This window comes from Lepidochelys kempii, chromosome 2, assembly GCF_965140265.1.
Source record: "Lepidochelys kempii isolate rLepKem1 chromosome 2, rLepKem1.hap2, whole genome shotgun sequence".
In the NCBI taxonomy this organism is placed as follows: domain Eukaryota; kingdom Metazoa; phylum Chordata; order Testudines; family Cheloniidae; genus Lepidochelys; species Lepidochelys kempii.
The window spans coordinates 230,235,884-230,259,144 of NC_133257.1; the positions used below are offsets into that span (position 1 = coordinate 230,235,884).

At 40.2% G+C, this 23,261-nt stretch overlaps 1 protein-coding gene across 4 annotated transcripts in view; it reads left to right on the forward strand.

Moving 5' to 3' along the window:
• The window catches only part of LOC140907675 (macrophage mannose receptor 1-like), a 109,426-nt gene that overhangs the window by 53,828 nt on the left and 32,337 nt on the right, over window positions 1-23,261 (forward strand). For all 4 annotated transcript variants that reach the window (XM_073334149.1, XM_073334148.1, XM_073334150.1 and 1 more), the window contains exons 12-20: window positions 951-1,150; window positions 1,746-1,867; window positions 4,028-4,115; window positions 5,484-5,628; window positions 7,634-7,675; window positions 7,769-7,932; window positions 9,118-9,185; window positions 11,128-11,228; window positions 21,542-21,684. In XM_073334149.1, the coding sequence (XP_073190250.1) occupies window positions 951-1,150; window positions 1,746-1,867; window positions 4,028-4,115; window positions 5,484-5,628; window positions 7,634-7,675; window positions 7,769-7,932; window positions 9,118-9,185; window positions 11,128-11,228; window positions 21,542-21,684 (1,073 nt within the window). The remainder of the gene's footprint in view (window positions 1-950; window positions 1,151-1,745; window positions 1,868-4,027; window positions 4,116-5,483; window positions 5,629-7,633; window positions 7,676-7,768; window positions 7,933-9,117; window positions 9,186-11,127; window positions 11,229-21,541; window positions 21,685-23,261) is intronic.

The window sequence follows — 23,261 nt, forward strand, 5'->3', positions numbered from 1 at the left end:
AATAGGAGGTGGGGTGTCTTGTGATGTACTTGACCCCATCATAATAAGTATGTTACCAGAGGCAATATAGCTAAACAGTTATATAGTTAGTTTGGGGTAACCTAGCACTGAATGAGTGGGGTCAAAAATAGAATTGAAAATTAGCCTTGTGAATATTAGCTAAGATATCCTAAGTGTTCATCCTAAAAACCTGTTTTTTAATTTGAAAATATCATGCCATTCTGCTAACAAGCTGTCCCTAGGACATCTTGTTCTGTTAAACCCCAGATTTGTTTAGATCACTTTGTTATCTGAGGATATTTCAATGGATTCAATTCCATCTGAGTGGTTGTAATTCACCCCTTTGCAGAAGGCCAGCCCAATGGCTTGTGCAGCCCTTAAGTTCTGAAACTAGGGTTTAAGTAGGACTTAGGGTGCTGCTAGACACAATGCTGACTGTTTGCTATGCCCACAGTGAACAAAATTCTGCATTACTTAACATAAGACCCCGTGGTTAGCCTTTATGTTCAAATGCTTTTGATGCGTATTGAAAAATGCCCATTGGCTTTGGTAAATTATACAAGGTATGTGTAAAAGAACTATGGGCCAAATATATACAGACACTGCAGTCATCAAAAGGGACCAAAACCGGGATCAGTTAAAACTGAGAACAAAGCACCAAAAACATAAGCCTCTACCACTTGAGTTCAGAGGAAAACTGTAGTTGTTAGAGAATAGAAGGTTGTGAAGCTGCTAGGGCCAGCCACTAAAAGGTAACAGGATGATATGTACTGACGAAGTATACTAGACATGTATGTACCTCAAATTCACTGAATGACCTTTGTGAGTTGAAAATTATCCATTTGAACATGTGCAGAAATATAACTCGTTTATATTAGGCCAGAACTCAAAGTTCATGACGTTCGAGGTGATACACCATTTGGCTTTCACTTCTTTTTATATGTATAAAGGACGAAAGTCAGGCTGTGTTGCCATGAGGACTGGACTTGCCGGGGGATTATGGGATGTTGTGAAATGTGAGGAAAAGGCAAAATTTCTCTGCAAACAGTGGGCTGAGGGAGTTACACGTCCACCTATTCCAACAACAACTCCTGCCCCCACATGCCCGGAAGGATGGGATTCAAACAATCGTATTACTTTCTGCTTCAAAGTAAGTACAGCAAAAATTCTGCATTAATATAGACTCTGTACATGTTTGAAACATAGAAATGCAAAGAACTTAAACAATAATGACTTCCACGCAGACTAGACATGTCTACATTTTCTCTCCCTCCTGATAGGATCTCTGAGAGTTTTGTAAACAGGATTTACAAGATATAGGTAGGGGTCACCTCACCCATCACTGAAATGCAGACACCCTGACACCAGTAGCTATTTAATAATACACAACAATAGGCAAGAGAGGCTCGCAACTGCTCCCTTCACTTCTCACCTCTGGTGTTCAAACCCAACTTTTCTTCTCCCACATCTCTAAGTCCTATTAAATTTTAGACTGTTTTTTTCCTCATTGTTTGTATTATAGTAGAGGTTGGTCTCACCAGTGCCCTCTGCTAGCTGTGGCTCAAATGTCTGCATGTCAGATTCTGTGTACAAGGCATTCTGTAATCTGTATAACACATTTTAAATTTTATACCGTCTGCTTTTTGATTTGTTAGATTGACATCATACCATAGGGGAAATAGCTCATGTTTTTGATTCTATGATGCATACAGTATATCTCTGATTTTAAAATATACTCTCATTAGCCTTTTTCAAGAGAACAAAAGAAAACATGGTTGGAATCTCAAGATTTTTGTAGAGCTGTAGGAGGAGATCTGGCCACCATTAATGGTAAAGAAGAACAATATGTTATTTGGCGTTCTGTAGTGTGAGTATCTATCTACATTATGGTTATTTTTTCACTTTATCCATTAAATGAGAAAAAAATGCCTTTTGATCCTTCCTGCAATAGTTGGTTTCAGCTAAATATTCATACTTTGGTACAATATTTGTCATCCAATTTAAAATATTTTAGAATTGTAATATTTACAATTAGTTAGGGATTCCAAAAGTGTAATGAATTAATGAATTGGTGTACTTTTGTCTGCGTATTATTTGGGAATTTATAAAATTGCCACAGAGGTAATTTGGTACAACATATGAAAATTTATGAAGAAGGAGAAAAATGTTCACATAAAACTGGTCAAGATCTTTATTGTTCCCTAGCTCTAACTAACCAGGTAGCTGAAACAATTTCAAAGAGTTTTGCTCCTATGCAGTGAATGTGAATGCAATTACTTGGTCTGTATTAAGGGAACTCGTAACATAGGGTAATACATTATCAATGTGATCAAATGTATTTTTTAAGTAAAGCAGCGTGCACATCACAAAACAGGGTTTTCTACTAATTGCTTCTGGAAACAATCCCCTTGTATTCCAAAACACCTAAATCAAGTATTATTGGCCAAATTTTCAAAGAGGCCTTAAATTATGCTTGTAAATTTTGTATGTGCAGGTTAGAGCTCTGGACCTGATTCAAAGGCCATTGAAGTCAAAGTCTTATCATTGATGTCCCCAGGCTTTAGAATACGTTGTGAATGCAGATAGGATAGTTACTCAGTTTTCTACTTTACTGCATGTGGAAATGCAAGCTGTGTGTGTAACTTCCAGAGGCAATTTTAGAGACCATCTTAACTTTCCATTATTAAGACACTGTTTTACCACCGTTATTTTCATTAATGATCACTATATATAATATACTGAGCAATAAACAACTTTGAGTTTTCAATAATTTTACATGCATAAAAATACTGCATTTTTACCTGATTAAAATAAAAAGTTCCCCTTTTCTGCTTCTGTTCTGTTGTTGGCCTTATTGGGCAGGACAGTTTGTATGCAATTTGATTCCTTTGAAATAAATAAATAGCAATAAAATCCCAACCATATATTTACATTATAAATGCTGACATACAAACTGCATATCTTCTGGTATATGGGAATACAAGTATATTCGATGTATGTACTCCTGTGCTTAAGGAGAGAGATGTTGTTTTGGGTGCCTCACCCCATCCCCATCTTCATTAAAGGAAAAACCAACAGAGTGTGGGCAGCTGTGAGCTAGTGGGCTGAGTCCATGCCTGGGACATGTGGATTTTATTGTAGTCTTGATCTGATTCATTATGTGACTGTCAAAGATCCTGAATGGATGGGTTGGCTCCATCCATTCAGGACCTTCGACCGTCACACTAGTGCTCCAGTCAATAAGGTTAAAGTACTTTATTGATTCGGCCCCTCCCCAACTTGGGGGAAAAAAGGCCAGAACAACATTAAAACAAACAGTCAAAATTCCCCAGTGGGGAAGTTGTCAACATTTACAGTTTGACTAGGTAAATTTCAGACAATGAGGCCATTTTTTTTAATGGTATTTAGCTGCCTAAAGATGCAGGTAGGGACCTAATATGATTTTCAAAAGTGCATAACTTTTATTGCAAGTCTAATTCATTTAGACACTTCTGAAAATCCCACTAGACACCTATGTGCATCATTAAACGCCTAAAAACCTTTGTTAATCTGCCCAAATACCTACTGGCCAGCCCTAGCCCCACTTTGTTCTTGACTCTTTGTTCTCCTCTTTATACCATTTGTACAATTTCTTGCTGCAGCGCAATCGCAGTAAAATCACACCTGAAGTTAAACCAGTGAGACTTTATCATGTAGATAAGTCTTCACACTCATTGTTTCAATCAGAAAGTTTCATTGGGCCAGTATATGGTAACTCAGCATTTGGGACCTCTCCTATTCAGAAATGTGACTCGGTATTTCAGTGCTATCTACCAGTCCACAGATGATCCTAGCAGTTGTAAATAGTTAATTTTAAATGATCAGGTTACAGATTCTCAAAATTCAGATACTTTTCCAACAGATTTTAGAAGTATTTTCACAGAAAGTTTATGAAACTTCTTGATGTGATTTACATTTTTGAATCTTATTTCATATAAAAATGTTTCTCTTGTTTCTCTTTAATCTGTCTATATATTTTGTGTTTTAGGAAAAATGGATACTATCATCAGAAATTCTGGATAGGTTTATACTATTTGAATCCTGATGATGGATTTGCTTGGAGTGATGGGTCTCCAGTGAGTGATTTAGTTATTCCCCAGTTGTTTCCCCCCCCCTCCCGACTCTGTAATTCTCATGCTTTTTAAAATAATTTTATTCCTGGTCATATTCCTGAACCCCTATTAAGCTGTCATGTGCAAGGCTGAGAAATAGCTATCCTATAGCCAGATTTTGTGTACAAGACACTATTTTTTTGGCAAAATGTGTTTAAAATAAAAAATGAAGAATAAAAGTGACTAATATGACTATAAAGATAGTCTGTGTACACAGAGGTATAGTCACAAAAGAGAAATTGCTCTGACTTCCCTGCAGGAAGGAGATTTTTTTAATGTCTGTTTTTTGCCTGTCCATTTTTGGTGATGAAGGCTTGGTGAAATTGGTGTAGTTGTAAAATATAACAATGGTAGTTTAAAATATTGTCTGTAACACCTAGAGCCATGGATTGCTGCCCCTTTACCCTTCTGTTCTGTAAAAATTAAAAGGAATAAAACATAAGAGGAAATAGCTTACATCTTGTAAATTTACCCTTTTCCAGAGCTAATTTAGTACCTGATCCTGCAGAGTGCTGCACTTGATAGGTCATATTACTTGTATTCCAGTGTAACTCTGTTGAAGCCAAGGTGTAAAACTGAAGTAAATGTAGTGAATTTGGTTTTGTGTGTGTATTTTCCAGTCGAACTGTAAAAAAGTAAAAAGGAAATTCAACAGAACATTTTTCATTTGGAAAATATGATTTTGTTGAAATTTAAATATTTTGTGGGAATATTTTGATTTCAATGCAATTTTATCTGGAAAAAATTTTGAAAAGAATCTGAAGAAGAGCTCTGGGTAAGCTCTAAAGCTTATCTCTCTCACCAACAGAAGTTGGGCCAATAAAAGATATCACCTCACCCACCTTGTCTCTCTAAAAAGAATAATTTAGACTCTTTGTTTTGTTTCAGTAAGGTAAAATGTTTTGTTTCAATTTTGTTTCAGTTCATTTTGTTTTGACTTTTATATTGCATTAAATATTAATGCTGTTATATTTTATTTAATATATTATCATAATATTTCAACATCATAAAAACAAAACATTTTGCCTTCTCAAAACAAAGTATTTTGATGTTCTCAAAATGTTTTGATGTTTCTGAATAATTGTGGTTTTTTTTGGAATTTCCATTCTGCAAGAAATTTAGAAATTTTGACTTTTCATCCCAATTCAGAATGTGAACAAATTTTGAAATGTCAGAATTTCCCACAGAATAGAAATTCCATTTTTCTGACCAGCTTTATCTTCCATCTTGACACTGGAAATCCAACTTGGGTCTCTCTGGTTTTCCTGCTGCAATGAAGTTGCTATCTCTTTCTATGAAGAAAATAGTAATACAATTATATTTCCACTATAGATGATATATACAAACTGGGCCTATGGAGAACCCAATAATTATCAAGGAATGGAACTTTGTGCAGAACTCAGTGGAGATTCCAGCATGTTATGGAATGACAGGCACTGTGACTATGTATATGACTGGATCTGTGAAATAAAGAAAGGTATAATTACTTCCACCTTTAAATAAGAACAATAAACAAAACACAAGAAATGCATTTTTTGTCTAATTTAAAAAAAATAGTTTTGACTTCAGAATGTCACACGCAAGAAGTGAAATAAGAACAGTGTGAGGGTATTAATTCATCAGTCTTCATTAAATTTAGAGATATAGAATATCTAAGGGGTGTCCTGGTATTAAGTCCATGAGTCTGCCTTACTTTTTTTCATGCCCTAAGGAAGGGAGTGTGATTCTTGAATTTCATTCATTTTATTCTAACAGGCACAGCTTTAATATTGAATTTCAAATTGAATTCAGATTTTCCCTTTTCATTTGTTCATGCTTTTCTCCAACAAATTCCTTTTGGATTAATATTTTCTGAGGTTTGATTTAAGTTTACTGGAAAGTTTCTTTTTCCTCGGGTCATTTCAATCATTTTTCTGGGCTTGTAAAATGTGAAAAATTGGTTCTCCTCTGCATCTTCAAATTAGGCCTTTTTTGGCCAGATAACTGAAGCTAAATATTGTAAATTGTGGTTATTTTGCGCATCTCTATTTTGAGATCCAAGATTCTTGAAGCCAAACTGAAGAAAATCAATTCCATAGTTTTAAAGCCACTGTGCATAAGCAGTAGGATTTTTCTGGCATATGCAGTAGAATTTTTCTATTTCAGCTACTGAACCAAATTCCTTCAAACATGGTTTGATTTTTAGGTCTCAGAAATCTTCAAAACAAATGACATTTGAAGAAAAAAAGGTCAGTAGCTTTAAAGTTATGGCAACAGGTAAACATACCCAGAATTAGGATGACCTTATCAAATGCGTCCTGAATGTGTTGAACTCAAATTTTGGATGGCTGGCAACTTTATTGAGGAATTCTTTTTTCTTATGGCATCAAGCCAAAAGCTCCAAATCAAGGAAACTTCAAGTTCTAGAAGCAGCATACATAGCTAACTTTAAGTATTTCAGTGACTGCTTCAGCAATTGCCTCATCACAGCCTTTTGTTTAGGGAGAGCGTAGAGTGAAGGTCACATTTCAGATGAATGAGAGCAAAAAGTTAGACCAGAAAGATCCGCTTCTGATGGGTAAAGAAATTTCTGGGAAATTCAATAGGAAATGTCACTAAAAGGTTAACACTTTTGAGATTCTATTTACTCAGCAAGGAAAATGACTCAAAACAGATGACATAGAGAGACATCAAGTGTAGTGGAAAGTCATTTTCTGTAGTGCCAGCTATCAGGAAAATCCATGATATGAATAACAAAGCTCAGAGAGTACCTGTGGCCTAACATTTATGCTACTGAGAAATCATCAGGAAAGTGTTAAATTCCACTGCAGTATATTGTGAGAGTTCTTTTTTCAGCTGGTACTATGCATGAACTGAAAAATTTCACAAAAAAATTGAAAAATTGTTTTCATTTTACAGGATTTGAAATGGACCCGTTGTAAAGCATATTTTTGCAACATTTTTCAAGTGGAAGTTTTATCAAAAACCTTACCTAAATGGTTAACATCTTTCATTTTCTGAAAACCCAGTTTCAGTAAATGAAAAATGTCATCATGGTTTTTGATAATATTTTCTATTTTAAAAAAATCAATTTTTTAAACAAAAACTGAGAGAAAAGGCCATTTTTCAATGAAAAAACTTCATCTGAAAAATGTTAAACCTAATAATACCTGTTGAGGGTTGTGCCTAGTCTGCCTCTTGTCTTTCACTGCACATACTAGTTTGCATACAAAATCAAAACTAAAAGGAGGCGTAGAAGCTTTCGCAGAGCAGGACAAGCATCTGCTGTGCCCCATGCCTCTCAAAACAGTTATAATTCAATTCTGACACACATTAAATTGGTAACTTACAGTGTATTTTGTATATATAAAGAATAACTGGAATCTAGTGCTTTGTTTTCTTTAAACTTTACCATATAAACTTGAGTATGGGCTGGAGTCGGGGGAGAGGTTGTGCTACGTGGCTATGAGATGTATTACATGTGGTTTTATTTTATTTTACAGGAGCAAAAGTAAAACCTGAACCAACGGAGCCTCCTAGTCCCAGTGAGTTTTTTTTAGTAATGTATTTTAATAATTATAATGAGAATAATATGTATGATAGGGACAATAAATATGGCCTCATTTTTTACCTTACAGAATATAAAGTCACAGATGATGGATGGATTATACAAGAAGACAAGCAGTATTATTTCAGCACAGAAAGTGTTCCCATGGAAAAAGGCAGGGAGTTTTGCAAGAAGAATTTTGGAGATCTTGTTGTCATCGAGGGTGACAGTGAAAGAAAGATGCTGTGGAGATATGTGAGCAAACCAGGCCTTGCTTCAGCAATTAGTAATCTAGTACAGTGAACATGGTCACAGAATATTTCTCCTAAGAGCCTGATTCACTACTATGTCATTCCAGTTTTATGCCTGTGAAATGAATGAAGTTACATTGTCATAAAACTGCAATAATGCAGTGGTGAATTAGGCCTTTAATTGGCAAACTGGTCAAGAGAGGGACTGTCACTGAACTGTGTTAGCAATTGCTAGTGGATCTTAAACTTTAATTTGAATCAATTTATGGCTATAAATCAGCTTTTTAACAAGAACCAAATTGCTCCGCAAAATAACAATTGCCAGAGTTAGCCACTGCTTCACTTGTCAGTCTCAAAAGAACTGAATAAAGTGGAAGTTTTCACCGAAAAGATGGGCAAGATCTGGCCTGAAATTACTGAGCTGCTAAGTTGCTTGACAACTTCAAAATATTCTGAGGCATGGATCCTGCAGAGCTGGAGATCTTCAATGCAGTACTCCAGATAAAATCAAAGCCTCATGGTCTTGTTGGTTTCAGCTTGTGTGTGTGTGACAGAGAGAGAAATAAAAGTGGAATTGCCAACCAACAGGTCTGTCCCCTATCTCTCAGCATTGTATGACTGGCGAAATCTTGAGAGGGAAGTGAGAATATGGGGCATAGATTGAGACCCAGGGAAGAGCTTGTTTACCCTGAGTGATTAGGAAATTTGGGGTAAATTCTCCTGTAGCCTATGAGTTGGTCTCCATTTTATAAAATCAGCAATGTGCTTATAAGGCAGACTTTCATTAAATAACAATTTTGCTCAACTGACTAAAGAGCAATACTGAAAAAAGATGAAGGATCTATCTCGAATTTAATCCAAATCATAGGAGAGCGAATGTCCATCACTAGAAATTTCTCTAGATATTAAATCCAACAACCTTGAAGGGAAACTGAAATAATTACTCCATGTGATGGCTACCCTCTTGGTCAATATATTGGGGATTGAACTGGGTACCTCCAGAGCTAAAAGCACGAGCTGCTACGACTTAAGCTAAAGAGCCGAAACTCTATTGCTGTGGGATGAAACAATTTATATCCTCTGTGGATCAGCACAGACGGGGACCTGTAACTCACTCTCCAGGCAGTTACACTAAAATATTTTTGATTTATAAAGAGGAAAGTGTTTAAGTTTTATCTTTTTGTTTTAGATCTTGAAAAATGGCAAAGAAGATGCATATTTCATTGGTTTAGAACTGAGTTTGGATAAACAGGTTAGGTAAGTAAACAAGCAACATCAAAGCTAGTAACATAGTGTAGTGAAACAAGTCTTGTACTGGACAAAGCTGTGATTATAGAGAACTTTAGGGTGAAATTGTGGCCCCATCAAAGTCATTGAGACTGTTTTGCCATTGACTTCAGTGAGACCATGATGTCACCCTTAGTGTTTCCATTACTGAGGGTTGTAAAAATTTATTCTGAACTAAATATTGGCATAAAGATCTCAGTTCACAAGCATATTTCATTCAAAATTTTTAGAAAATCCCACATTAATTATTTATTATAGCATTTCTATATGATTGGTCACAATAATGGCTACTTTACATTTTCTGTAGCTGGAGGGGTGGGAGCGGGGGAATGGAGTTGAATTTTGCTCTTAGTTACACCATTGCTCTGAATCTTACAAAGTAAAACCACACTGAGGAATTTAAAAGAATATTTATCTATTGATACCAGACCAAATTCTGCCCTCATAGAAGACCAACTTCCAATGAAATCAGTGATGTTTTTCCGTTGACTCCAGAGGGAGTTGGGTCAGGCTCTTAAACCCTTGCAAATCCATTAATTCCGTAAGAATATTAGAACATTAACCTTTTTAAAAAAAATAACCTTTTTAAAACAAAAAAAGAAGAAAAGTTCAGTAGTTCTGATGGATTTTGAAAAGTTGTACTTTGCCATTTGTTTTAAGATTAGTAGTGCATCCCAAAAGATATTTTAATTGAAGAGACAGCCCTGAGTTTTGAAGTTCTACAAGATATAAATCTTTTTTTTTAATTTGACTGGATTAGATCAATACAATTTCAGTTTACACCCATCTCTAGTTAACTCAAAAGAAAAAATGATTTTTTTTTTTAAAAATAGCTGTTACTTAGAAGTAAAAGAAAAAGTGATGCTGGAGATAAAGCCTGGATTGGGGGGAAATGGGAGTGTCTGGATTCTGCTGTGCCATGCTGATCCCTAGCTTCCATAGTGGTCCTTTGGCTACATTCAGAATTGTCCTGGGTCCCAGGATTGGGAGGTACAGAGGTGTATTACTACTGCACAAATCAGGGGCAAAACTCAGCTGTAACGCAAGGTCTGTGCCTTTGTAGAAACAGTAGGTTTGTTTCTCACTCGTTACTTTTCAACAAAGTTCATAGTTATATATAAGTACTTACTACCATATCTTCCTTCCTTGCAGGGGGTCACCATGTATAATGATCCTTTTTGGCCAGCAGTTACCACACCGTTGTCTGAAATATTGCAGTCTTTTCCTGTATTAAAATAGGAAATACTTAACATATTCGATGAAGTGAGCTGTAGCTCACGAAAGCTTATGCTCAAATAAATTGGTTAGTCTCTAAGGTGCCACAAGTACTCCTTTTCTTTTAACATATCTTAGGTTTCTTATGATGGTAACTGTTGACTTTTTCATAGAAATCACTGTATGCACCTTATCATGTCTTTGTAGTTGTGTTTTTTCTGTATTAGTCATTATATAATTTGAAATCAGTCAGTTGTTTACAGAAAAATAAAACACAAAAGAAAATAGGCAAGGAGCTAGAATATGAACCATAGTCGCCAACACACTTGGACTGCCTTGTGCTGCTCTAGCAAGGCAGCTAAGCCATGTTTATAGCTGCTTTGCGTCACCAGACCTGTGCCAAAGCAGCTGGAATGTGTTAGGAAATATATCCAGATATTTAAAAAGAAAGTTAGTAGATCTATAGATACAGAATAAACACAGGGATAATCAAAGTAAAAATATAAAAAACGTATTTTCTCTTCTCAGTTAAGTCTTTAGCCTTCTCATAGCATTTAATGTTAATGGAAGTTGGACAAGTAAAGCACTCTACACTAAGTGGTCGATAGACTTCTTCAACATTTTGCAAAATGATTTTTTGTAACATGGAAGCAAATAAATGTATTCATAAATAGGTTCTGTTTTGTCTGATTTTAAGCTGGATGGATGGAACCCCTGTGAATTTCTTAGCATGGGCAGCACATGAACCCAACTTTGCAAACAATGATGAAAACTGTGTAGTCATGTATAAAAACTTAGGTGAGTAATATGACATTTCTGGATTTAATTTTTTTTGTGTGTGTAGGTCATTAATTTTTCCTTCTGTGGTTTATTTCTTGCTGCTTCTTTTTTTTTTTTTAGAGGTATTACAAAAAATTAACTTTCTTCATATGTGTTTGTATTGTATCCAGCACAATGGGACCTAACAGCGGCCACTGGGCATGGCTGCTATATAAGTATATAATAATAATTATTATTGTTGTTATTAACTGAGCTAATGTGGTACTAAGAAATTCATGTTGATGACATAAATAACAAAATCTTCAAACCTTTCCATTGCCTTTCATCTTAAGGACATAAGAATGTCCGTGCTGGGTCAGACCAGTGGTCTGTCTTCTGATAGTGACCTGTGCAGGTGCTTCAGAGGGAATGAACAGAAAAGGGCAATTATCAAAGGATCCAGCCCATGTCATGCAGTCTCAGCTTCTGGCAGTTGATGGTTTAGAGACACCTGGAGCATGAGATTGCATCTCTCACCATCTTGGCTAAAAGCCATTGATAGATCTATTCTCCATGAATTTACACATTCTTTTTGAACCCAGTTATATAGTTTTGGCTTTCATAACATCCCTTGGCTGACTGTGCATTGTGTTTTTTTTAAACCTGCTGCCTGTTAGTCCCTTACATATTCACTTTCTCCACCCCATTCATGATTTTATCATATCCCCCCATCATCATCTCTTTTCTAAAATGAACGGTCCCACTCTTTTTCATCTGTCCTTGTATAGAAACTGTTCCATACCCCTAATCATTTTTGTTGCCCTTCTCTGTACCTTTTCCAATTCTAATATATCTTTTTTGAGATGGGACTACCAGAACTGCACACAGCATTCAAGGTGTAGGAATATTCCTGGATTATGATATTTTCTGTTTTATCATCTCTTTAGCTATCCATCCCTTTCCTAATGCTTCCTAAAATTGTTGGCTTTTTTGACTGCCACTGCACATTGAGTAGATGTTTTCAGAGAACTGTCCATAATAACTCCAAGATCTCTTTCTTGAGTAGTAACAGCTAATTTAGACCCCACCATCTTATATTATTGGGATTATTTTTTCCAATGTGCATTATTTTTCACTTATCAACATTGAATTTCATTTGTCATTTTGTTACCCACTCACCCAATTTTGTGAGATTCCTTCGTAACTCTTTGCAGTCTGTTTTGGACTTAACTATCTTGAGCCCTGGTCTACACTAGGACTTTAGGTCGAATTTAGCAGCGTTAAATCGATTTAAACCTGCACCCGTCCACACAGTGAAGCCCTTTATTTCGACTTAAAGGGCTCCTAAAATCGATTTCCTTACTCCACCCCTGACAAGTGGATTAGCGCTTAAATCGACGTTGCAGGCTCGAATTTGGGGTACTGTGGACGCAATTCGATGGTATTGGCCTCCGGGAGCTATCCCAGAGTGCTCCATTCTGACCGCTCTGGACAGCACTCTCAACTCAGATGCACTGGCCAGGTAGACAGGAAAAGAACCGCAAACTTTTGAATCTCATTTCCTGTTTGGCCAGCGTGGCAAGCTGCAGGTGACCATGCAGAGCTCATCAGCACAGGTGACCATGGTGGAGTCCCAGAATCGCAAAAGAGCTCCAGCATGGACCGAACGGGAGGTACGGGATCTGATCGCTGTTTGGGGAGAGGAATCCGTGCTATCAGAACTCCGTTCCAGTTTTCGAAATGCCAAAACCTTTGTGAAAATCTCCCAGGGCATGAAGGACAGAGGCCATAACAGGGACCCGAAGCAGTGCCGCGTGAAACTGAAGGAGCTGAGGCAAGCCTACCAGAAAACCTGAGAGGCGAACAGCCGCTCTGGGTCAGAGCCCCAAACATGCCGCTTCTATGATGAGCTGCATGCCATTTTAGGGGGTTCAGCCACCACTACCCCAGCCGTGTTGTTTGACTCCTTCAATGGAGATGGAGGCAATACGGAAGTAGGTTTTGGAGACGAAGAAGATGATGATGAGGAGGAGGTTGTAGATAGCTCACAGCAAGCAAGCGGAGAAACTGGTTTTCCCGACAGCCAGGAACTGTTTCTCACCCTAGACCTAGAGCCAGTACCCCCCGAACCCACCCAAGGCTGCCTCCTGGACCCAGCAGGCGGAGAAGGGACCTCTGGTGAGTGTACCTTTTAAAATGCTATACATGGTTTAAAAGCAAGCATGGGAAAGGATTACTTTGCCCTGGCATTTGTGGTTCTCCTAGATGTAGTCCTAAAGCCTTTGCAAAAGGTTTCTGGGGAGGGCAGCCTTATTTCATCCTTCATGGTAGGACACTTTACCACTCCAGGCCAGTAACACGTACTCGGGAATCACTGTAGAACAAAGCATTGCAGTGTATGTTTGCTGGCATTCAACCAAAATCCGTTCTTTATCTCTCTGTGTTATCCTAAGGAGAGTGAGATATAATTCATGGTCACCTGGTTGAAATAGAGTGCTTTTCTTCAGGGGACACTCAGAGGAGCCCATTCCTGCTGGGCTGTTTGCCTGTGGCTAAACAGAAATGTTCCCCGCTGTTAGCCACAGGGAGGGGGGAAGGTTGAGGGGGTAGTCACGCGGTGGGAGGAGGCAAAATGCGACCTTGTAACGAAAGCACATGTGCTATGTATGTAATGTTAACAGCAAGGTTTACCCTGAAAGAGTGTAGTGACTGTTTTATAAAATGTGTCTTTTTAAATACCGCTGTCCCTTTTTTTTTCTCCACCAGCTGCATGTGTTTCAGTGATCACAGGATCTTCTCCTTCCCAGAGGCTAGTGAAGCTTAGAAAGAAAAAAAACGCACTCGCGATGAAATGTTCTCCGAGCTCATGCTGTCCTCCCACACTGACAGAGCACAGACGAATGCGTGGAGGCAAATAATGTCAGAGTGCAGGAAAGCACAAAATGACCGGGAGGAGAGGTGGCGGGCTGAAGAGAGTAAGTGGCGGGCTGAAGAGAGTAAGTGGCGGGCTGAAGACAGGGCTGAAGCTCAAATGTGGCGGCAGCGTGATGAGAGGAGGCAGGATTCAATGCTGAGGCTGCTGCAGGACCAAACCAGTATGCTCCAGTGTATGGCTGAGCTGCAGCAAAGGCAGCTGGAGCACAGACTGCCACTGCAGCCTCTCTGTAACCAACCGCCCTCCTCCCCAAGTTCCATAGCCTCCACACCCAGACGCCCAAGAACGCGGTGGGGGGGCCTCCGGCCAACCAGCCACTCCACCACAGAGGATTGCCCAAAAAAAAGAAGGCTGTCATTCAATAAATTTTAAAGTTGTAAACTTTTAAAGTGCTGTGCTTAAAGTGCTGTGTGGCATTTTCCTTCCCTCCTCCACCACCCCTCCTGGGATACCTTGGTAGTCATCTCCCTATTTGTGTGATGAATGAATAACGAATGCATGACTGTGAAGCAGCAATGACTTTATTGCCTCTGCAAGCAATGATTAAAGGGAGGAGGGGAGGGTGGTTAGCTTACAGGGAAGTAGAGTGAACCAAGGGGCGGGGGGTTTCATCAAGGAGAAACAAACAGAACTTTCACACCGTAGCCTGGCCAGTCATGAAACTGGTTTTCAAAGCTTCTGTGATGCGTACCGCGCCCTCCTGTGCTCTTCTAACCGCCCTGGTGTCTGGCTGCGCGTAACCAGCAGCTAGGCGATTTGCCTCAGCCTCCCACCCCGCCATAAACGTCTCCCCCTTACTCTCACAGATATTGTGGAGCACACAGCAAGCAGTAATAACAGTGGGAATATTGGTTTCGCTGAGGTCTAAGCGAGTCAGTAAACTGCGCCAGCGCGCCTTTAAACGTCCAAATGCACATTCTACCACCATTCTGCACTTGCTCAGCCTGTAGTTGAACAGCTCCTGACTGCTGTCCAGGCTGCCTGTGTATGGCTTCATGAGCCATGGCATTAAGGGGTAGGCTGGGTCCCCAAGGATACATATAGGCATTTCAACATCCCCAACAGTTATTTTCTGGTCTGGGAATAAAGTCCCTTCCTGCAGCTTTTGAAACAGACCAGAGTTCCTGAAGATGCGAGCGTCATGCACCTTTCCCGGCCATCCCACGTTGATGTTGGTGAAACGTCCCTTGTGATCCACCAGAGCTTGCAGCACTATTGAAAAGTACCCCTTGCGGTTTATGTACTCGGCGGCTTGGTGCTCCGGTGCCAAGATAGGGATATGGGTTCCGTCTATAGCCCCACCACAGTTAGGGAATCCCATTGCAGCAAAGCCATCCACTATGACCTGCACATTTCCCAGGGTCATTACCCTTGATATCAGCAGATCTTTGATTGCGTGAGCTACTTGCATCACAGCAGCCCCCACAGTAGATTTGCCCACTCCAAATTGATTCCCAACTGACCGGTAGCTGTCTGGCGTTGCAAGCTTCCACAGGGCTATCGCCACTCACTTCTCAACTGTGAGGGCTGCTCTCATCTTGGTATTCATGCGCTTCAGGGCAGGGAAAAGCAAGTCACAAAGTTCCATGAAAGTGCCCTTACGCATGCGAAAGTTTCGCAGCCACTGGGAATCGTCCCAGACCTGCAACACTATGCGGTCCCACCAGTCTGTGCTTGTTTCCCGAGCCCAGAATCGGCGTTCCACAGCATGAACCTGCCCCATTAGCACCATGATGCATGCATTGGCAGGGCCCATGCTTTCAGAGAAATCTGTGTCCATGTCCTGATCACTCACGGGACCGCGCTGACGTCGCCTCCTCGCCCGGTATCGCGTTGCCATGTTCTGGTGCTGCATATACTGCTGGATAATGCGTGTGGTGGTTAATGTGCTCCTAATTGCCAAAATGAGCTCAGCGGCCTCCATGCTTGCCTTGGTATGGCGTTCGCACAGAAAAAAGGCGCGGAACGATTGTCTGCCGTTGCTCTGACGGAGGGAGGGGCGACTGACGACACGGCTTACAGGGTTGGCTTCAGGGAGCTACAAAGGGTCTGCCTGTACATCAAGGAGTATTTCAGGCAGGACTGCACGGAGGGTTCCAATAAGAAATGGTGCACCTAAGTTATCGTTGTTATTGGAACAAGGAGGTTAGCCTGGCCTCTGATTGATACATGGCTAGATTTACCTCACTGCACCTTCTTTGTGAGTGACTGCAGTGTGATCTAGACAGGGGAGGAGGCAAATGAGTACAAAACAAATCTGGTCTATTTCTTGTTCTGACCCACTCCATCTATCTTTTACATCTTTGGCTGGCAGCAGACGGTGCAGAAGGACTGCATGCCATCCACATCTCATGGCTGCTTGGCAGAAGATGGTACAGTACGACTGCTAGCCATCTTCATCTCTTGCCTGCCTGGCATAAGATGGTACAATACGACTGCTAGCAATCCTCATCTCTTGCCTGCCTGGCAGAAGATGGTACAGTACGACTGCTAGCAGTCCGTATCGCCTGCCCGCTCACCATAAGACGGTTCAATAGGACTGCAGGACTAAAGAGAATGACCTGGTCAAGTCACTCCAAATTTAGTCCCTGCGCCCATGTCTGCCCAGGCGCTCCCAGCCGACGTGGCCAGGAGCACCTCGGACACGACGAGGACGACTACCAATCGTATTGCACCGTCTGCTGCCAGAAGGCAATGGGTTGCTGCTACTGTGCAGCAAAGCCGTACCGCGTCTGCCAGCACCCAGGAGACATAGGGTGACGGTTACCTGAGCTGGCTCCATGCTTGCTGTGGTATGGCGTCTGCACAGGTAACTCATGAAAAAAGGCGCGAAACGATTGTCTGCCCTTGCTTTCACGGAGGGAGGGAGGGAACGGGGGCCTGACGACACGTACCCAGAACCACCCGCGACAATGTTTTAGCCCCATCAGAGTGCTCCATTGTGAGTGCTCTGGACAGCACTCTCAGATGCCTGATTGTTTGCCATTGCTCTGACCCTGGGAGGGGCACTTACAGGGTTGGCTTCAGGGAGCTAAAATCAACAAAGGGGGTGGCTTTACATCAAGGAGTATTTCAGGCAGGACTTCACGGAGGGTTCCAATAAGAAATGGTGCACCTAAGTTATTGTCCTTATTGGAACAAGAAGGTTAGCCTGGCCTCTGATTGATATATGGCTAGATTTACCTCGCTGCACCTTCTCTGTAAGTGACTGCAGTGTGATCTAGAAGAATGAGTCCCCTAGACAGGGGAGGGGGGGAAGCAAATGAGTACAAAACAAATCTGGTCTATTTCTTGTTCTGACCCACTCCATCTATCTTTTACATCTTTGGCTGGCAGCAGACGGTGCAAAAGGACTGCATGCCATCCACATCTCATGGCTGCTCGGCAGAAGATGGTACAGTACGACTGCTAGCAGTCCGTATCGCCTGCCCGCTCACCATAAGACGGTTCAATAGGACTGACTGCAGGACTAAAGAGAATGACCTGCTCAAGTCACTCCAAATTTAGTCCCTGCGCCCATGTCTGCCCAGGCGCTCCTGATCGACCTCACAGAGGCAACCAGGAGCACCTCAGACATGACGATGACGGCTACCAGTCGTACTGTACCGTCTGCTGCCACAAGGCAAGGGGTTGCTGCTACTGTGTAGCAATGCCGTACCGCGTCTGCCAGCACCCAGGAGACATAGGGTGACGGTTACCTGAGCGGGCTCCATGCTTGCCGTGGTATGGCGTCTGCACAGGTAACTCAGGAAAAAAGGCGCGAAATGATTGTCTGCCCTTGCTTTCACGGGGGGAGGGAGGGAACGGAGGCCTGACGATATGTACCCAGAACCACCCGCGACAATGTTTTAGCCCCATCAGGCATTGGGATCTCAACCCAGAATTCCAATGGGCAGCGGAGACTGCGGGAACTGTGGGATAGCTACCCACAGTGCAACGCTCCGGAAGTCGACTCTAGCCTCGGTACTGTGGAAGCGCTCTGCCGAGTTAATGCACTTAATGCACTTAGAGCATTTTCTGTGGGGACACACACACTCGAATATATAAAACCGATTTCTAAAAAACCGACTTCTATAAATTCGACCTAATTTCGTAGTGTAGACATACCCTGAGTAATTTTGTGTTACCTGCAGACTTTGCTACCTCACTGCTCACTCCTTTTCCCAGATCATTTATGAATAAATTGAACAGCACAAGTCCCAGTACAGATCACTGGGGGAGTCCACTATTTACCTGTTCCCATTGTGAAAACTGACCATTTATTCCTACCTTTTGTTTCCTATCTTTTCGCCAGTTACTGATCCATGAGAGAACCTTCCCTCTTATCCCTTGACCGCTTACTTTGCTTAGAAGCCTTAGGTGTGGTATTTGCCAAAGGCTTTCTGAAAGTCCAAGTACGCTATATGAAGTGGATCACCCTTGTCCACATGCTTATTGACACCTTAAGAGAATTCTAATATATTGGTGAGGCATGATTTCCCTTTACAAAAGCCATGTTTGCTCTTTTCCAACATATCTTGTTCATCTGTGTGTCTGATAATTCTTTACTACAGTTTCAACCAATTTGCCTGATATTCATTCAAGAATCCTGACAGGTATATAACCTTTTGGTCCTGGTGACTTATTATTTATCAATGCATTCCAATACTTCCTCAATTGACACCTCAATCTGGGACAGTTCCTCTGATTTGCCACCTAAAATGAATGTTTGGGAATCTGCCTCATGTCCCAAAGACCAATGTAAAGAATTCTCTGTAACAGCCTTGATTTCCTTAAGAGCTCTTTTAGCACCTCAGTCATTTATTGGCCCCACTGATTGTTTGGCAGGCTTCCGGCTTCTGAGCAACTTAAAAAAAAAATTGCTGTTTGTTATTGGGTCTTTTGGTAGTTGCTTTTCAGATTTTTTTTTGACTTGCCTACTTACACATTTGCAGAGTGCTTATGGACAGAGTTTATGCTCCTTTCTATTTTCCTCAGTAGGATTTGACTTCCAATTTTTAAAGGGTGCACTTTTGCCTCTAACTGCCTCTCTGACTCTGCTGTTTAGCCACGATGGCATTTTGTTGTTGTGCTCTTTCTGTTTTATTTTTTTTTTGTTTTATATGGGATGTACATTTAGTTAGTCCCTCTATTATAGTGGTTTTTAAATAGCTTCCATGCAACTTGCAGGCATTTCATCCTTGACTGTTTCTATTAATTTCCATTTAGTAAGTGTCCTCATTTTTGTGTAGTTTCCCTTTTTCAAGTTAAATGCTTCTATTGTGGGTTTCTTTGGTATTTTCTCCGCTACAAGGATGTTAAATTTAATTACATTATGGTCGCTATTACCAAGTGGTCCAACTATATTCACTTCTTAGACAAGATCCTGTGCTCCAACTTAGGACTAAATCAACAATTTTCTCTCCTCTTGTGGGTTCCAGGGCTATTTGCTCCAAGAAGCAATCATTAAAGGTGTGTAGAAATTTTACCTCTGGGGCCCTTCCTGAGGTAACATAGACCCAGTCGATATGGGGATAATTGAAATCCCCCATTGTTACTGGGTTTTCTGTTTTTTTTAGCCTCTCTAATCTCCCTGAACCTTTCACAATCACCATCACCATATTGGTCAGCAGTACATTCCTACTGCTATACACTTACCATTTAAGCATGGAATTTCTATCAATTGAGATTCTATAGTACAGTTTGATTCATTTAAGATTTTCACTATATTTGACCTTATGCTTTCTTTCATGTATACTGCCACTTTCCCACCACAGTGAGCCTTCTCTGTCATTGCTATATATTTTGTACCCTGCTATTACCATGTTCTGTTAATTATCCTCATTCCACCAAGTTTCTGTGATGCATATTATATCAATGTCCTCATTTAATATCAGGTTTCAGAGTAACAGCCGTGTTAGTTTGTATTCGCAAAAAGAAAAGGAGTACTTGTGGCACCTTAGAGACTAACCAATTTATTTGAGCATAAGCTTTCATGAGCTACAGCTCCCTTCATCGGATGCATACTGTGGAAAGTGTAGAAGATCTTTTTATACACACAAAACATGAAAAAATACCTCCCCCCACCCCACTCTCCTGCTGGTAATAGCTTATCTAAAGTGATCACTCTCCTTACAATGTATATGATAATCAAGGTGGGCCATTTCCAGCGCAAGGTAACCTATTTCCCCTTGTTTTTTCCTCCTCCCCCCCCCCCCCCGACATTCTTGTTAAACCCTGGATTTGTGCTGGAAATGGCCCACCTTGATTATCATACACTTTGTAAGGAGAGTGGTCACTTTAGATAAGCTATTACCAGCAGGAGAGTGGGGTGGGGGGAGGTATTTTTTCATGGTCTGTGTGTATAAAAATATCTTCTACACTTTCCACAGTATGCATCCGATGAAGTGAGCTGTAGCTCACGAAAGCTTATGCTCAAATAAATTGGTTAGTATCTAAGGTGCCACAAGTACTCCTTTTCTTTTTATTTAATATCAGGCACTCAAGTTCACCCATCTTAATGTTTAGACTTCTAACATTTGCATACAAGCACTTATAATATTTGTCAGTATTTAGTTGTCTGTCTTCATATGATGTAATTGAATGGGACTCTTTTTCATCTGACTTTTTCTTTTCATTTCCTAAGTATTTTATCAACTTCTGTCCTAGCCTCTATATTTCGATATAGTGTGTCCCCTTTAATAAATACTCCCAAGATCTGTGTCTATCCAAACTATGTGCTCCTCTACACCTGTTGGCTTCCCCCCAGCCTATGCTATAACAAAAGACAAAGTTTTCAATTTTACATGCCAACTATCTGGTTCTGTTTTGGCTTAGGTGGAGCTCATCCTTCCTGTATAGGCGCCTCCTTTCCCAAAAGCTTCCTCAGTTTTGTATAATCACTTACACATATGCAAAATGGGTTTTAAATGCCACCAGACACAATGGTGGCAATGTACACTACTTTGGCAGAGATGTAAAATACTACACAAATTGTGAGGCACTGACTCTTACTGTTAATATCCTTCAAATAATAGCACTGTAACTAATGTAACTATATTGAAATAATTTTTCATGCAACAGACATGGGGTGGGATATATTCAGTGTAGCTGTAGCCATGTCGGTCCCAGGATATTAGAGAGACAAAGTGGATGAGGTAATATCTTTTATCGGACCAACTTCCGTACTTTGAATCGTCCCTTAGAATATGTGCTAACCACTTACGTTAAATAATCAGATCCATCTTGCAGTTAGCTGTAACACTCAGAGTACCTTTCCAGACCTGAAGAAGAGTTCTGTTTGGCTCAAAAGCTGGTCTCTCTCACTAACAGAAGTTGGTCCAATAAAAGATATTACCTTACCCACTTTGTCTCTCATGGGATGGGTATTCATGACAAATGTGAATCTCACCCAGTTATGTATTTATCTCATATTCAGGATTATGGAATGATATAAACTGTGGTTATCCAAATCCTTATATATGTGAAAGGCACAACAGTTCCATTAATGCAACACTTTCTCCTACAACATCTTCACCGCCAGGAGGATGTCCGGAAACTTGGCTTTTGTTTCAAAATAAGGTACAGTAACATATCCACAATGTGTTTGTATTTTAGACAGAGGAATTATGCATTTTTATATTTATTATTATGATACAGTAGTGGAGAAAGAGGGCTGGATTTTCACGAAGAGAGGCCTTAGGTCTGCATACGTTATTCATTAATTCATTATTCATTGCATGCAAAGGGGATTATGGCACGCATGACATGTTCATTTGTGATGAAATTGTATGCAAGCAACTTTCTTTACAAAAATATGCACCATTTAATGAAAAACAGGGTCTGATTTTTTTCAGTTATTGGTTGGTTGAGCTATTCTGGTAATTAATAAAACCATATTTAAATCCTTTAGGAAATAAATCAGGGGATATAAGCAGTGTAAGTTGCTGTAAGTCTTACGTACCTTTCACACAGGAATGATCCTGGTAGAATTTAATGTGTATATTTAACTGAATTTCCACTTTTTTCGGATTGTTGCTTTTTTTGGAGATTTATTAGATAACTGAAAGTGAGTGTCAGCATCAGCCCTGAGCAGAGCATATGAAGAAGCCCATCAGAGTGTATTAGAGAAACTGTTCTGAACAGTAGATCATTTTGTTCAACAAATAACTTCTCTTCAGAATCCCTGCTCCCATTCCTCCAGGGGCTTAATTCATTCTGCAAGAGACTATGAATGTAGATGTTGTGTATGACTTTTAATACATTGGATTTTTTGTGTGTTTTTGTTTGTTCTTTTGCTAAGGTGGTGCTATATTACCTCTCCACGCTGATCCAGTGTGGCTTTACACATGTTATGCTAACCCAGTTTTCTATGTCAGTGTTAGGACATTCAGCAGAGATAGAACTGGAATTTCAGGACCAGATTCTGATCTCAATCGCAGAGGTGTAAATCCAGTCTCAGTGGTGTTTCTTTGGATTTACACCGGTGTAACTGAAATCAGAATCTGGCCCTTAGTGTTCAGAATCGTGAATGAACGCCACGAGCATCAGGAACTTGTGAAAGCAAAGTCATCAGTGGTGTTGCCACAGCTGTATCCTAACAACTGCAAAGTCAAATCTCTCTAATAAAGATTTCATAAACCTGATAGGAAGAATCTCCTATTCTGGTCCTAAAAGCACTACTGCATTCAAATTCATGTGGCAAGTGTCAATATACTTCCTATCCATTAAGTAAACTACCTGATAATTACTATCTCTAATTAGATGAATATATGAACTTGGGAGCTTTCTCCGATCAGACCCAGAATCATACTTTTAATTCACACAAGTAGTCTTCACAACTTCTATAACAGTAATTTCCAAAGTGAATTCAAGATAGATTTCTTCCTTCTATCAAGTATCAAAATAGAATCTGTAGGAATACTGACAATGGAAAGCAGAAAAGTCACATGTCCAGTATTGAAATCTGTTAGGCAGCCTTGTGGCCATCAGTATCTAAATTCACCAAATTCTACATGTTGGTCATCTAATCTTTAGCCAGTACCACTTTTTGGCACAAGTCGTCTCCATATCTCAGTGCTCAGGGGAAGATAGAAGATACATATACTACCTTATTTTGGATGTCCATGTTTCAAGGATGATCCTGCTTCCCTTGCTGG